At 37.0% G+C, this 14,680-nt stretch overlaps 1 protein-coding gene across 1 annotated transcript in view; it reads left to right on the forward strand.

Moving 5' to 3' along the window:
* Positions 1 to 566: 566 nt before the first annotated feature.
* NEBL (nebulette) overlaps positions 567 to 14,680 on the forward strand; it is a 96,379-nt gene continuing 82,265 nt past the window's right edge. Inside the window, 4 exon segments of the mRNA XM_061997097.1 lie at positions 567 to 647; positions 728 to 799; positions 6,843 to 6,947; positions 9,036 to 9,146. Of these exon segments, the coding sequence (XP_061853081.1) occupies positions 567 to 647; positions 728 to 799; positions 6,843 to 6,947; positions 9,036 to 9,146 (369 nt within the window).

Raw genomic sequence — 14,680 nt, forward strand, 5'->3', positions numbered from 1 at the left:
AAAAGAGTATTTCCTGAATAATATACTAGCAGTTACATCTACTGGCAAATTAGAAGACCATGCTTTTTTTATATCAAAAAAGCTGAATTATTGGACCGCAAAATAAAGGTCCATAGTAATTAGTTTTGGATTCGACGATGCCTTGAATCTTAGAACTGGGCAGTTTTCCCATAATCCTTGAGTTAATATTCCCCTTTTAAGCCTAGTAATTTTGTTAAATTACTTGTGTTATGAATTAACTACATCACAGTATTTTAATTAAGTGTGTTCATAATAATTTTAAAAATAGTTGACTGGGATAGGTCATTTAATTATATTTTATCTGTAAGAAAGCATTAGCTGTGCTGTGACTGATAGCTAGCAAGGCCATCTGCGATGCCTTTCAGTTCACTCACACTGAATTGTTCAGATAAAGACTGTCAAGTGCTGCCTAAATAAGGAAGGAGCCTTGGTAGAGTTAAGTGCAGTGGAGAACACAAATGAACCATTGATTCCAGGCAGACTACAGGGACTGAGCTGTTTCCTGCTTTTAGAGTTTTCATTTTTGTTTTCTGCAAAGTATTAAAATGCGAGTATCTGTCATTCAAGATCTCAGGGAAGATGAAAATGAGGATGAGGAAGGAGAAGAAAAGGTGAGTTAAACCCCAGTACCTTTGAAAAGTACTTATTTCCTTTTGTTGTTACCTTTTTAGGACAAAACCCTGGAATGATTACCTTTCTCTTTCAGGTCTTCCTCAAGCCTGTTATTGAGGACAGAAATATGGAACTGGCCCGAAAATGCAGTGAAATGATAAGTGATGTAAGTGATGGTGACTGTATCCTTGCATTTGCATTTCTCTCTTCAATTTGGTTTATATTTACTGTACGTATTTTTTTCAGATATGTACATTGCAACATGTGCCCATATGAGGCTCAAATGTAAAAGCACACAAAATAATACTAAAGAACAGCCTACTCTAGCACCTTAAATTATCAGCCACGGAAGGATGAGCTTTTCAGAGCACTTGGATAGTACGAAGCACAGACCTTAGGAAGGAGAAGGTTCCAAAAAGTAGGTCTTCCAAAAGTAGGACATGGAGGGTGCCTCTCATGGGAACATTTTCCTGATTTCATAAGGAAAATGCAGTATTTTTTCAAGTTATAACCTAATCTTAGGAAGTTTGATTGGTTAGAACAGACTTGGGTGCTAGTATAAGGAGCTGTAAAGGCGGGAGGATAAAAATCAAACAGATGGATTTTGAATGTTATCTATTGGTCTGTGGTGATAAATGCCCAAAACTGCTTAGCATATTACTGTAGACTTACACTTATGGGAAGAATCCACTGAAATGATAGAATGTCTTCAAAAATTATTAAGATAGAAAATTCTTGACTTAGTTACTATAGATTTTTAAAACAGTTGATTGGGTACAGATATTATATAAACCTCATAGATTGGATCCAAGATATTTTTAATTGGAGGAGATCCAATTGCTTTGATGTAACAACCTAACAAATACCTTGGTGGAAGTTTATTTCTGTATCCCTCTGGGAAAACGGGTTTGAAGAGTAACTTTCCCCCTTCATGTGAATGGCAATAAAGAGTGATCTGTCTCCTACAAGGATGGTGGCTGGCAGCAGTAGACATTACTGAGGAGAGAGTGACTTGCTTTAACAAGACTTCTTCTAAAGAATCAAAAAAATAATGTCTGACTCATGGTGTGCTGTAATTTGGTATTTAGATGTGGGATGTTACTGTTCGAGGTGAATAAGTACGTTGATTCCATGAGAATAGAACATACAGAATCTACTCTGAAGGTGTAAATTATTAGAGGCTGCATATCAGAAAAACAATATCTGGGATATGTAGATGTCATAGTGCTGGCTCAAAAGTTTCCTCTTTATGGTCTGGTAAAACTTCAATTTTCACAGAAAGAGTGCTGAAAATTGGATAGATCCTGGAGAGAAGCTACTGAGATGGCTCCCTTGTAATCTCAAACTACTTTAGAAGTAGTAGAGGTTATTAAGGTTTTTACTGATGGTTATCTACATGCTTTCTTTGGGAACACAATGGTGTCTGGTACAATAAATACCTGCCAATTGATGTAAAGGCCAAAATGCAAATGGACCTGGAGCACTTATCTGACCCAAAATACATTTATTGCTTCCATACAACTAGTTTCTAAACACAATTGCTGTTCTTAAAGGCAAAACTCCTTGAAAAATGCTGAAGAAATATTTAATTGAAAAGGAGTCAGTACTGTGCTGTGTACCCATTAGGAGTAACGCTGGATGTGGCTGTTAATTAACTGATAAATGGAGTGGCTATTATTTTCGCTGATTTTCTGCAGGGGCTTGAGAGCTCAGGTGAATGACTGAGTGAATCCAGGTTTGTGAAGCCTATAATGTTTCAGTAGGTGTTTCTTCATTGACTTGAAGGGAATATGTGTATTTATAGGGGATGGATTGCTTTTTGCCAGAATTTTTGGTATTTCTTATGACTGGTGAAGCCCTTTGTGCAGGGGAGTAGGTGTCTCAGCTGCGCACTGCATTGAGGAGGCAAATAAACTGCAAAGAGTTTTCATTCTTGCCTTTGATTTTTGACTTATTAGTGTTCAGAAATTTCTAAATATTCTTTCTCCTTCTTAGCATGAATTTCTGCATGAACTACTGTTTGTGTGGGATGTACAGGTGTCCATTTTATGTGTACAGTGGTTTTGTGAGGCTTGCAGTTTGGCCCTAAGGTGACCTTGAAACAGCAGCCTGTGTCTTTGCTGGCCATGAGACTGAGTGATTGTCATTTTCTACTGGTGGAGCTGTCAGCACAACTCCTCCATCAGAATGCAGCACCAGGAGTGCTTGTGACTGAGATACTGGAGTTGGATTACACTTGCCCTACATTCCTTGCAAGCTGACTTTAATTTGGCTGTATGGTTTTAAAAAAGTTGATAGCCTTGGACCATACAGAGGGGAAGTTGTGAAGTGTCTGTGCTCCAGCTCTTGAGGAAATCCCAGTTTTCATTTGAGGTTCACAGAAGTTTGTTCTATGACTGTAATACTCCTTGGATTGTTTCTCCTTAAAGCCATTTCATTTAATCACCCTCCATTATGCAATTTTATTCCACAGATGTTTTTAAAACTGTCATATGTCATGTGAATTACCTTCCTTTCCAGGCCTTTTCTTTTCCATATGGAAATTGAGCCTGTCCATTTGCTTGTGTTATGTTTTGGTACATTTTCATCTCTTTGTTTTGATTGTGTGGTGTGATGTTGTGAATACTGCTGATAAGCAGAGAAGGGAATTACGACACAAGTAAAATGATCATTGGCCAAACCATTCTAATACTAGTGCCTCTTTTCCCCTGTAGCAAAAAGTAGTACTACTTGCCATTAAACTGTCCTTGTATGGAGTCCAACTTTGCTTTAACATGTCTTTTTCTTACAAAGCAAGTGCCAGAGAGGCCTAGAGTCAAGTGTGGAAACAGAGTGCACCATGTTTCCACTCATACCAGCAGGATTGTGACCACCTAATTAAGGGTGGAGCTTTTTCTCTGGACTCACTATTGCTAGTCACAGCCTGTAACTCAGGAGGACTTTTGAGTACAAATTGCTGGAGACTGGTAAAATACTGTGGGGCGGTAATTCTATATGCTTGCCCTGTTTCTGTGTCCACAGAGAGAGGATTTTGTACTAGGTGGATCTATGTTCTGACACAGTTCTTAGTCTTATGAGAGATCATAAATTAAGAAAGGTAGAATTGGAAAGGAAATCCTTTCTGAAAAAGAAAATCCCTTTTGGTTTAACTTAACAGTTAGATCAGACGTTTTAGACCTTTTTGTGACTTTTCTAAGCTCAAATGGGTCTTTGAGAGTTGACAGGTCTATAATGGATTTTGGTATGTTGACCATGGCATGGGTAGGGTTACATCGTTGATATCAAAATATTGAGAACAGTTTTTTGAGTATATTCAAATTAAAGTTAGATTAATATGTACCCCTGAATACAAAGGAGAGGTGGCTGCTTGGATTAAGCTGTTACCATTGGAGCCTTTCCTTTAGCCCACAGTCTCCTCCGGTGTTTCTCCCATTAAAAAGTCTGATAGAACAGACACTGGGCGAGGTAAATTGTGGTGAAATAGGAAGCTTCAGCCCAGAGATTGGATGTCCTTGTTTCATAAGATTGATTTTGCCATATAACATCCCTTAAGATGAGAAATACAGTTTGAAACTTGCTGTTTTGGTGGTTGTCTAGGAATTTTAATCCACATTTACTGTGTAGCTGTGCTGCTGGTCAGAGTAGTTTTATGAAGAGTCAGAGAGAAGAAAGGGATCAGGAGAGAGCTATTAAAATTTGGGGCTTTAGTGTGAGCTACTGGGCTTCAAAAGTACATTAAATGAGCAGTGGTGGCTCCAGGCCGTAGTTAGAAAACTCTTCCTGTTGCTCTCTCCACCCCCCTCCCTTCCCCCAACAAGTCTTACTAGAACGACTCAACCTAAACAGTGTATTTTGGAGTGAAGGGTAAGTCACTCGTAGGCAAAATTTCCCATTCAATATTTTAGACATTTGAATCTGTAAGCTCAAATGCTGAAGAGGAATTTAAGAAGGCCAATGGCATTCTGGGATGCATCAAGAAGAGTGTGGACAGCAGGTTGAGGGGTGTTTTGCTCTTGCTCTACTCTGCCTTGATGAGGCCTCATCTGGTGTCCTGTGTCTACTTGTGGGCTCCACTGTTCAGGAAAGACAGGGAACTTCTGGAGTCCAGCGCAGGGCCACCAAGATGATCAGGGGGTTGAAACCATCTCTGTTGCATAGAAAGGCTGCAAGGCTGAGGCTGTTTAGCCTGGAGGAGACCGAGAGGTGACCTTATCAACACTTATAGATACCTAAAGGGCAGGTGTCAAGAGGATGGGGCAAGTCTTTTTTTCTGTAGTGTCCCGTGACAGGACAAGGGATAATGGACAAAAGCTGGAACACAGGAAGTTCCCTTTGAACATTAGGAGAAACTTCTTTCCTATGACGGTGAGGGAGCCCTGGCACAGGCTGCCCAGGGAGGGTGTAGAGTCTCCTTCTCTGGAGGTTTTTAAAGCCCACCTCATGGTGTTCCTGTGTGACCTGATCTAGGTGGACCTGCTTGAGCAGGGGGGTTGGACTAGATGATCTCTAGAGGTTCCTTCCTACCCCTACCATTCTGCGATACACAAACCATTGGATTTGTGGGTAAAACCAGGACATACAGTAATTTTACATCCTTTGTTTACAAAACAATTTTTATTTAGAGTAGACTGCAATCCACAAAGGCAGATAGTATAATTCAGTAATGAGATGTAGATTCCTTCACTAGTCCAGAAGTGGATGAATTAAATAGTAACCTAAATGATTTCCTGTGTGATGATTACGTAGTCATCAATTTGACATGAATTTGGCATTATCTGCTCCATTTTGTGGTGGACAAAAAGTTTGCATGAGAAAGAACAGAAACTGATTCTCTGTAAGCTGCCATCCTTCTTATGAATTTTCCAAGTCCTTGTAGAGGAGCATAGACTGGAACTTGTGATATCCATTAAGGATTCAGAGAAAGGAAATTAAGACCACATATTTCTGTAGTGCTCAGATGCAGATCATATTGCTTCTATCAATGCTTGTCAGCAAGTCTAGAGTGCATAAATGCAAGCTGCTGTGGGGCAGAATGTGAAAATGAAGTTAGAGAATGGTAGCAGATAATAACCATGAAAGCTTAAATATAAATAATTCAATTTGCGTTGAGCAAATTGGAGATACTATTCTTTGGATAAAGAAAGAATCACAGAATGGTCAAAGTTGGAAGAGACCTGTGGAGATCATCTAGTCCATTACCCTGCTAAAGATGGTTCACTTTGGTCAGATTTCACAGGAACACATCCAGGCGTTTTGAAAACCACCAGAGGAGATTCCACAATGCTCTGAAACGAATAAATTTCTGCAGGAAATGTCACTAAAAAACATTTAAGGCTATCCATGTAAAGAGCCTGTCTTTAAAACTTACTTAGTCCATCTTATCATAATTCACCATCTTTCTTAATGGAATTCTTACATAATAAATGTCCCTACGCATTCATGGTGTCCATAGGTCCCTTCTTGCAATCTCACTAATACAAACAGTAAACCAGTTAAATGATTGTTATACCTGCCCATGCTGTTTGCTTCGTGGTAGGAAAAAGGTTGATTGCTTAAGAAAAAGAAAATAAAAGGACTTGTGTGGGTGCTTCGGTGTTTGTTTGGGCTTTTTTCTTCAAAATATATCATGGTGTTTTGCTACAAAAATGGTTTCCTTTGTGCATACACATGACTTTAAAAATGGCTCAATTGAAAATCTGTTTGTTCTTAAAGAATTTCTATTATTACTTGCATGTCATGACTATTGGAGTGGCTTGAAGGCAATGATTTGGCAATGACTTTCTGAATTTATTCATGTAATTCTTGAATTCATAAAGCAGTGTTGGATTATGTTATACAGATTCCGTGCCTACTAGACCTGTGTTAGAAGTTAGTTTGACTATTTTGTCTTTGAGATCAAAGATCGAGGATATCAATTATTTGATTCTCTTTTCTTTAGAGGTACTTAAAACATCTGCAACAGTGAAAATGTGCTGTAGATGTAGAGAAAAATCATATCTATTTCATCTTTATTATTAAAGAGTTCTCTGACTTTTATATAGCCCTGGTACTGTCTGTAGGAACCAGGTGTTTCCCTTTATGGCTTAATATTTGCAAGCCACCCAGCATAGTACCCATGAAGAAAATAAAAATAGGAAAAAAAGTTTATTTTTCTGTGTTTTTCTTTTTTTTTTGTTAGAAAATTCAACTTCATTTTCTCCTCTTTGTAGGTACACTATAAAGAAGAGTTTAAAAAATCTAAAGGCAAGTGCATATTTGTACCTGATACCCCACAGCTAAAACATGTGAAAAATCTCAGTGCTGTTATTTCTGAGGTAAGACCTAAAAGACTGAAGAATTCTCTTTGCTTTTCACCCCTCCTAAAAACTATATTGAATATGGTGGTTTTTATCAGGGTAAGAATGGTTTACTTCACAATTCTGTTTAAAGCTGAAGTGACTTAAAGTGCTGTAATTAGTGTATACTGTATATGTGAGTAAAAATAATTTGGAATAACACTACACTGTTACTGTGAGATTCCAGGATATTTTATTAATGGTTATGAGGCAGTCCTAACTATCCCATTTTATGGATAAATAAACTGAGGAACAGGAAAAAGACTTCTTGTTCTGATTAGATTTGCAAGGTACACCTGTGCATTGTTCCCTGCTGTGTAGAGTCCACGGCTGGGTACCAAACAAGAGACAAGGAAACTATTACCCTGTTATGATCTTTGTCTTCCTTCAGTGAGGGGACTGGGGCAGACATCAGGTCAATGCCTTCTGCAGGTCACCTGAGCTCTTGTGTGCATATAAATGTGTACTCATGTCAGAGTTTTTAGGTATTTACATATGCAATAGACACACACACAACTGTAGTGACGGAAAAAAAGAATGGCAAATTCCAAAATACCAGAGCAATTTACTGCCAGCTCTTCATATCCCAGGAGCAAAGTGTCATAGGATTGCATCTCTGATTATTTTTTCACAGGTGACAACAGCAGCATCATTTTACCTTGATAGAGAGTTGCCTTTGTTAAGGAATTGCTGTTTCTGAGTGATTTTCTGTCACTGCAATGCTTGGAAGAGTCTAGATTTTTGGTGCCTTGTTTTTTGTGCTACCTTTATGATTATGATATAGAACATCTCAATATCCCTGTCTGCAGTGATGTAATTTATATACATTCTACATTCTCTTTCTGATATATCTCAGTATGCTGTGTGGCTACATTCAATATAAATGTACTTGATTAATGTATTTGTTATATTTATCTTCATATTTTATGAGAAGAGTGGCATGTCCCAAGGGCCATAAATGTAATGAAATTATACTTTCCAAGAAACAGGCTCTTTTAGTCTACAAAAGCACAACTGAGAATTTGTCAAACCCATCTCTTTGATTCCAAAGAAAAGCTGCTAATTATTAGTCAGATATTTAGTATTATAAAGATATGTCAAAATTTTAATCCCCATGGTTTTTTATCCTACTGGTGAGCACCCTGTGTGCTTATTGCAGCATTACCTGAAGGTAATGATGTGATGAATGGTTTTTATTGTAAATTACTGACCTCTAGTGTCCCGTAACCTGCTTTTGCAAAACTTGAACACTGCAATTCTTAGCAGCATGTCTAGAGCCATGAAAAACAGCCCTGTTTTGGGAAACAGCGACAAATGTTACGGTAAATTATTGCTATTTATTAGATATATGGGAAACTAGTCTCTAATGAACAGCCATATATTGCACAGTAAGTTAATGACTTTAGACAGTATCATTTAAGATATCTTTGCTATTTATGATTACTTTCACAACAATTCTAGGCATTATTGTTCCATGAATTTGAAAAACTTAGATCTGAAGTAAAAGCTGACCAGATTTTTAACTATTATTGTGGACTGTCTCATAAAACCCTTTTATGAGGAATTACTTGTGCTGAATGCTGAAGGAAGTGCAGGATAAATAAAAAGTAATTAAAAACTGAGTTTTTATTATGAGAAGATTATGTAGAAATGATGTCAGATATGCTAACTTCAATGTTCCTCTCCTTTCTGGTTACATTTAATTGCTATTACTTATTAAGCCAACAAAAAATTGCATGTGTTGTGCAAATGTTGGGAATACAAAAAGAAAAAAGGTAATTCTTTTAGATTATTTTAAAAAGATTAGAAAAACAATTACCTTCCTTAGCTTGTTTTATATTTCCCCCCAGATTATTGAATTTAATTAGGAAATGCTTTGCATTGTTTCACGGATTAGATGCGTCCATCTAAAGTATTAAAGTTGCTCTGGTTTTGCTTGAAAGTTTATGACAGCATCACATTTCTACAGTTTCAATGATCCATGCCATTTTATTTAGTGGAAAAAATAGGTTGTACTTACTGTATCTTAATTTTTGCATTGTATGTCACCTTTTCCCCCCCCTCTAGGTGAAGTATAAAGGAGCTGCTAAGAAAGACCTTTCCAACTCTCTTTATCAGCAGATGCCAGCCACAATTGACAGTGTATTTGCAAAAGAATTAACACAACTTCAGAGCAAGGTACAGTTTTAGAATGACAAAAACGATTTTTAGATTAATTGTGTGACAGAATGTGACCCATTTGAGCAGTATGTTTGAGCAGATACTTGATTGCCTGCTTGATTTATTTGGGTGAGTTTATCATCCAGAGTTTATCACCATAAGTTCTCAACTTCAAGAACCACTCATTTTTAAAATGTCAGTAATCCATTTTACTTGTTGTGTTTATTAAATAAATAAACATAAGTAAAAATATTGTTTAAAAAATTAAAAGACTACTAGTGCACTCTTCAATCCAATCAAATCCATTAAATATCCACAAATGCAATAATGAGCTAACAAATTTGGTGACATGGCACTGTGTAGAAGAGGTGTATCTTCTGGAACATCCACTTCAATTTGGATGTTTTATTAGCTTTATAAAATGTTTGATGCTGGAGGGGAAAAACCCCCAACTTTGATTTTTAAGGACGTTTACTGGTAGTAGTAAACCTGTTTCTGATGATCTGCATGCTACCTATCACAACAAACTTTATACAATTAAAAATACAAAATTCAGTATATTGAAAATAGTGTAAAATGTGCAGACAACCAGTAAAATAGTAAATTCCAGTTCTGTTGCCTCCAGGGGCTTAAAAATGTAATACCCTTAATGCAGGCAGGTGACCCTTCACTTCCATTGATCTCAGTGGAATTGTGAGTGTTAAGTACGTGTAATATGAATGAAGTTACAGATTTTCATTGTTACTCATGAGAATTACAGCTGATAGACAGTCAGTCATGGCTTTCTGCTCTCCGAGCATTTCCACATTTTTCTTGTTTTGCCTTTTCTCCCCTCTTGAAGATATTAACTACATCTAGTTTAATACAGCCAGTCTGTGAAGTGAACACACTCTTAAATCCATAGTATTGATTGTATCTCAATATACATTCTTCTAATGCAGGGATTTTTTGTCAAAGGAAAGTATTAATAATAAAAGGAAACACTGAAATCTCAGGTCAGCTTGTGGACAAATGTTTTGATTTAAAACAATGGGTTAATGAAGGCTATATTAAGCAAATATAATAACATCAAGTATATTTTAGTTTTCCTAGTTTGAAATGGAAACATTTATGCACTCAAAGCAGCACAGTAGCTGTAATGACATTATTGTGCCATTTCAATGTAAAGCAAGTGATTAGAACAATTGCAGTAGAAATAAATTGACAATGAAACTTGTATAACATTTTAAAATCATTTACTTGATTTATAAAACATTAGTTAACTAGTTTGCCACAGATTTACTCCTGGATTCATTCCAAATGAGTTCATTCTACATTAGTTTACACAAATGAGGTTAATAAACATCGATGGTATGGCACAAAAGATAAATAACTGAGAGTAGAAATGTAACCATTTGATTCATCAAAAAAACCCCTTTTAATGAAAAAACTGACATTTTCATTTGACATTTTTGAAAGTTTTCTTCATCCATCCAACAGTCATGGAGAAAAAAATACGCATATAGAATGAGTTACATTTAAGCAGAAACTTTTCCTGTAAAATTCATACCATCCCCTTAGGAATAGATACATTATAAATCATAATCTACCATAAAACTTAAAGATACGCTGACACATTTTTCCAACTTGTGGTTACTGTTGCAGTGGACCTGAATTTAAAGCTACTTTGAGAGAGATCCTAGGGGATTTTGTAGTGGAAAATCTTCTCTACGGTATTCAAATCTAATCCATATTGTGCCTATCACTGAGGTACCTAAGTAGCTAATACAAGTATTTCAGATTTCAACTGGGTCAGGATATGGCAGAGGGGATTTCTTCTGCATCTGTCTAGCTAGGATTGTGAATTTACAGGTCATCACTTTAGCAAGAGAAGATGATGCATATGTCGTAGGAAGGAAAGAGAAGAGCACTGTCCACCATTGTGCCAACTCTCCTGCAAAAGAGCTGTGGCAAGCACAGAACTGCAGTCTGTTTCTCAATTATAGTTAGTTGATTTTAAATAGGTGCTGATTTCCTGAGAGGTGGAAAATAAGAGTATGTGTCCTCATCCCCATTCACACTAGAACAAATTTACACCTTTGACTCCCTTTGCATGCTTATATGCAAGGCCAGACTTGAACTTTTTTGTAGCCAGATCGCGCAGATGCTTTCTTTTTCTTACTCTGTGATGCCACGCTCTTGGCAGGATCTGTAGCCTCATTTGCCAAGCAGGTGTGCTGGGACTAGGGTATCATGGTGTGGAAGAAAGAGAGCCACTGACTCTTTGCTATTGCCTGCTGGCACACAACTACTGAGGTTGGTACACCTCTACTGGGTGATCTTCTTACAAAGCTGTGTCCTTGGCAAATCTCTCCACGCTTTGGTGTTTGATCCTGAAATGGTGCTGCTGCACTGCTGCTGCCCAGCACCTTCATTTTCAGCCTACCTAGGTCTAGCCCAATTTATTAGTTCTATATACTCTTTCAGATCAAACTCATGATTTAAGAATTTGGAGGCAGTCAGGGGAAATTTCCCTTTTCTCACAAGAAATTATTCCTCACTTAGGGATGCCCTCCACTATCCCCTCAGGAGAAAAGAGACTACCATAGCACCATTTTACATGCTTTAACTGATGTGACTTCAGCAGAGCCAGGATCTCGTTCTATAGAATTCCAGTAATACAGTGTAAGCACTGACAGGATCTTACCATGAAGGAGAGTTCAACACATTTGTCAATATGATTCTTCTCCTGTGGAGGTTCTCCTCATGTTTACTGTATTGATTCATGCTCAATAAACCAAGACCATCTCTGCTAGCTTTTGCATAAAGCCCATGATTGCTTTTTTGCGTAAAGCCCGTGTTTGCATTTTTGTGTTTTGCATAGAACTGGCATGAAGATGGACAGAAATACCCATAGAACAGGAAATCATGACATTATTTTTGGGAAAAGATGTTTTGGGAGAATGAAAAAGAAGTTTCATAGCCCCATATACTTGGATGGCTTCTGTCCATTTCATTTTTTCCTCCATGCAGAAAATTTTACTTGTTGCCTTCTAAATAGCTTTCTTGAGAGTGAGAAACCAGATTTTCCTCCCTCTCTCTGTTTTGTTGTAGTTGTCTCCAGGGTAAGCTAGAGAGAGCAAGAGAAGTCCCTGACCCCACCAGATAGCTTTCTCTGCAATGAGAAAATGAAATTGATGAGAATATTTTAGACTGAAGCCCCAGTTTGATTTTACTGAGAGGAAGTGGGCATTTTCTGGCAAGATTGCAATTTTCCTGGGGAAAATATTTCTGAAGGAAGATTTCTGATCATTGCTAGCTTTGTGCCAAGTCTTTTTCTTGTCTGAAGACAAGTATACTGAGATCTCCCTTGCACGGAGCAAATTTTTTAATAAGGTGTCACCAACAACGATAAAGGTATTTAAAATTGCTTGAGGGAGAAACAATGTTGGGAAAAAGTATGCATTTCATCACTTTCTTCACCACTTTATTTCTGTCATAAGAAGAGATTGCACTGTTTTTCTTCTTATCTGAAAGGAATAATCTAAAGCAAACTGAAGGCAGTTTAATTTTCTCCTTTGCACTGGGCAATATCTCAAGTAGTAACTGTATGTCAATGCTCAACACTATTTTCTATTCCTTGTTAAAGATGATGAGCCAAGTGAATCTTAAGCAATGTTTTCAACTTTCAAAGAAAGTTTTTGGTGTTTTTCTTACTTGTGGACAGAATCTGTGTTTTACATCTATCTATCTATCGAGATATATATATATATTTACTATGATAAAGTTATTTTTTCATGGTTTACTGCCTCATTTACAATCATATTACATTTTCTGTAATTTTGTATGTTTTTTTATAACATCAAATCCCATTCAAGATGTCTGGGTGTTTTTTCATGGTAGCAGATATTAGTCTCCAGTACTTTGTTTTACACAAATACTTTGGGTAAACTACTTCTCTATCTTGAAATTAAAATGACATTTTTTTGTATTACTGAACATTTATTCCTATAAAATGCTCCAGTATGGATATTAAGTTCAGAGCTCAGCTTACCAACTATAAAGAGAAATCTAAAAAGAAAAGTTTAATTGTGTTGAAAGTATCTCAAAACAGAGGGTCAGTCAGAGGTAAGTTGAAGGAGCACAAAGCCTTCCTTAGTGCAGCTTCCTATTGACACAGTGGTGTACAAGGGAGATAAGAGAAATAAAAAATGAGTACTTACAAATTAATTCAATCTGAAGTCATACCTACATAAATAATTGCCTTCTATTCTCAAGTAAATAAATGGTACCACTACAAAGTAGAGGTTACGACAGTGACCTGTAATACTTGATCTCTCTGAGTAGTTTCATATGTAGATTTGATAAATTCAGTTTAGCTAACACTTGAAAAGTAACATGAAATGAGAAATAAATGTACATATGCTAACATGTAAAACAATACTCCTAAGAATACAGTAGAATCATAGAATAGCAGGAGTTGGAAGGGACCTCTAAAGATTATCTGATCCTTCCTGCTCAAGCAGGTCCAGCTAGATCAAGTCACAGAGGAACGTGTCCAGATGGATTGTGGAAACCTCCTGAGAAGGAGACTCCCCACCCTCTCTTGGGCAGCCTGTGCCAAGGCTTCCTCACTTTTGTAGTAAAGAAGTTTTCCTTTGTGTTTAAGTGGAAGTTTTTTATTCCAGCTTTTGTCCATTATCCCTAGGCCTGTCACTGGACTAGAGAAAAAAGTGTTGCCCCATCCTCTTGACATGCACTTTTTAAATACTTGTATTAATGATGTCCCCCCTCAGTTTCTTCTTTTCCAAACTGGACAGTCCCAGATCCTGCAGCTTTTTAATCTGTGTAAACTTTTTTTTTTCATGCTTCCTTGGAACTGATTTACACATCTGGAAATAGTTCTGCATTAAACTGCCCAAAACTAAACTGGACAGCTACTGAACTCTTCCTAGCCTGTGATTGCATCAAAGTTACTTAAGTCAGTTAATAATAATTAAAGATAGGAAGAACACAGCTGTCAAATAGCAAGTTAAATATTTCTGCATTAAGCTAAAAAAAGTCATCTTTTCCCAAGACAGTGAACGCTCAATTGTAATTTCTGTTAATTTTCTCATGTTGGGAGTTGATGTGCTTTTGTTTATTGCTATATTGGTTGCATAAACAGAAAAACAGAACCAGCAAAGTGACAATGTAATAAAATATCTGTAAATTGGCAGATATTGAAAGTAACTGTATGGATCTGCTTTTCAGAATGGTGTTAAGTGGGTAAGATCTTTTAAGTGACAATGTGAGGTATAAGTAGCAAAAGAGTTTTTATGGCATATATTTATGTAGAAATTACACCTTTGCTAGGAATCATTTGTGAGTGATGCTTCAGTCTTGCTAAAGATTATTTCCTTTGCCAGTTGCAAGATGTAGCCAGTATAGGGAGGTTAGAGACATTATTTTGTTTCAGTTTAAGTTGTGTTTGTATTCCCAGAGGACTGACCATGTTGTATTTATGCTGTATATGGAGATGGCGCATCTTAAGTGTCTGAACATGATACTTTCACTCATATAGTGGCCCTGCA

Source organism: Colius striatus, chromosome 5 (assembly GCF_028858725.1).
Source record: "Colius striatus isolate bColStr4 chromosome 5, bColStr4.1.hap1, whole genome shotgun sequence".
NCBI lineage: Eukaryota > Metazoa > Chordata > Aves > Coliiformes > Coliidae > Colius > Colius striatus.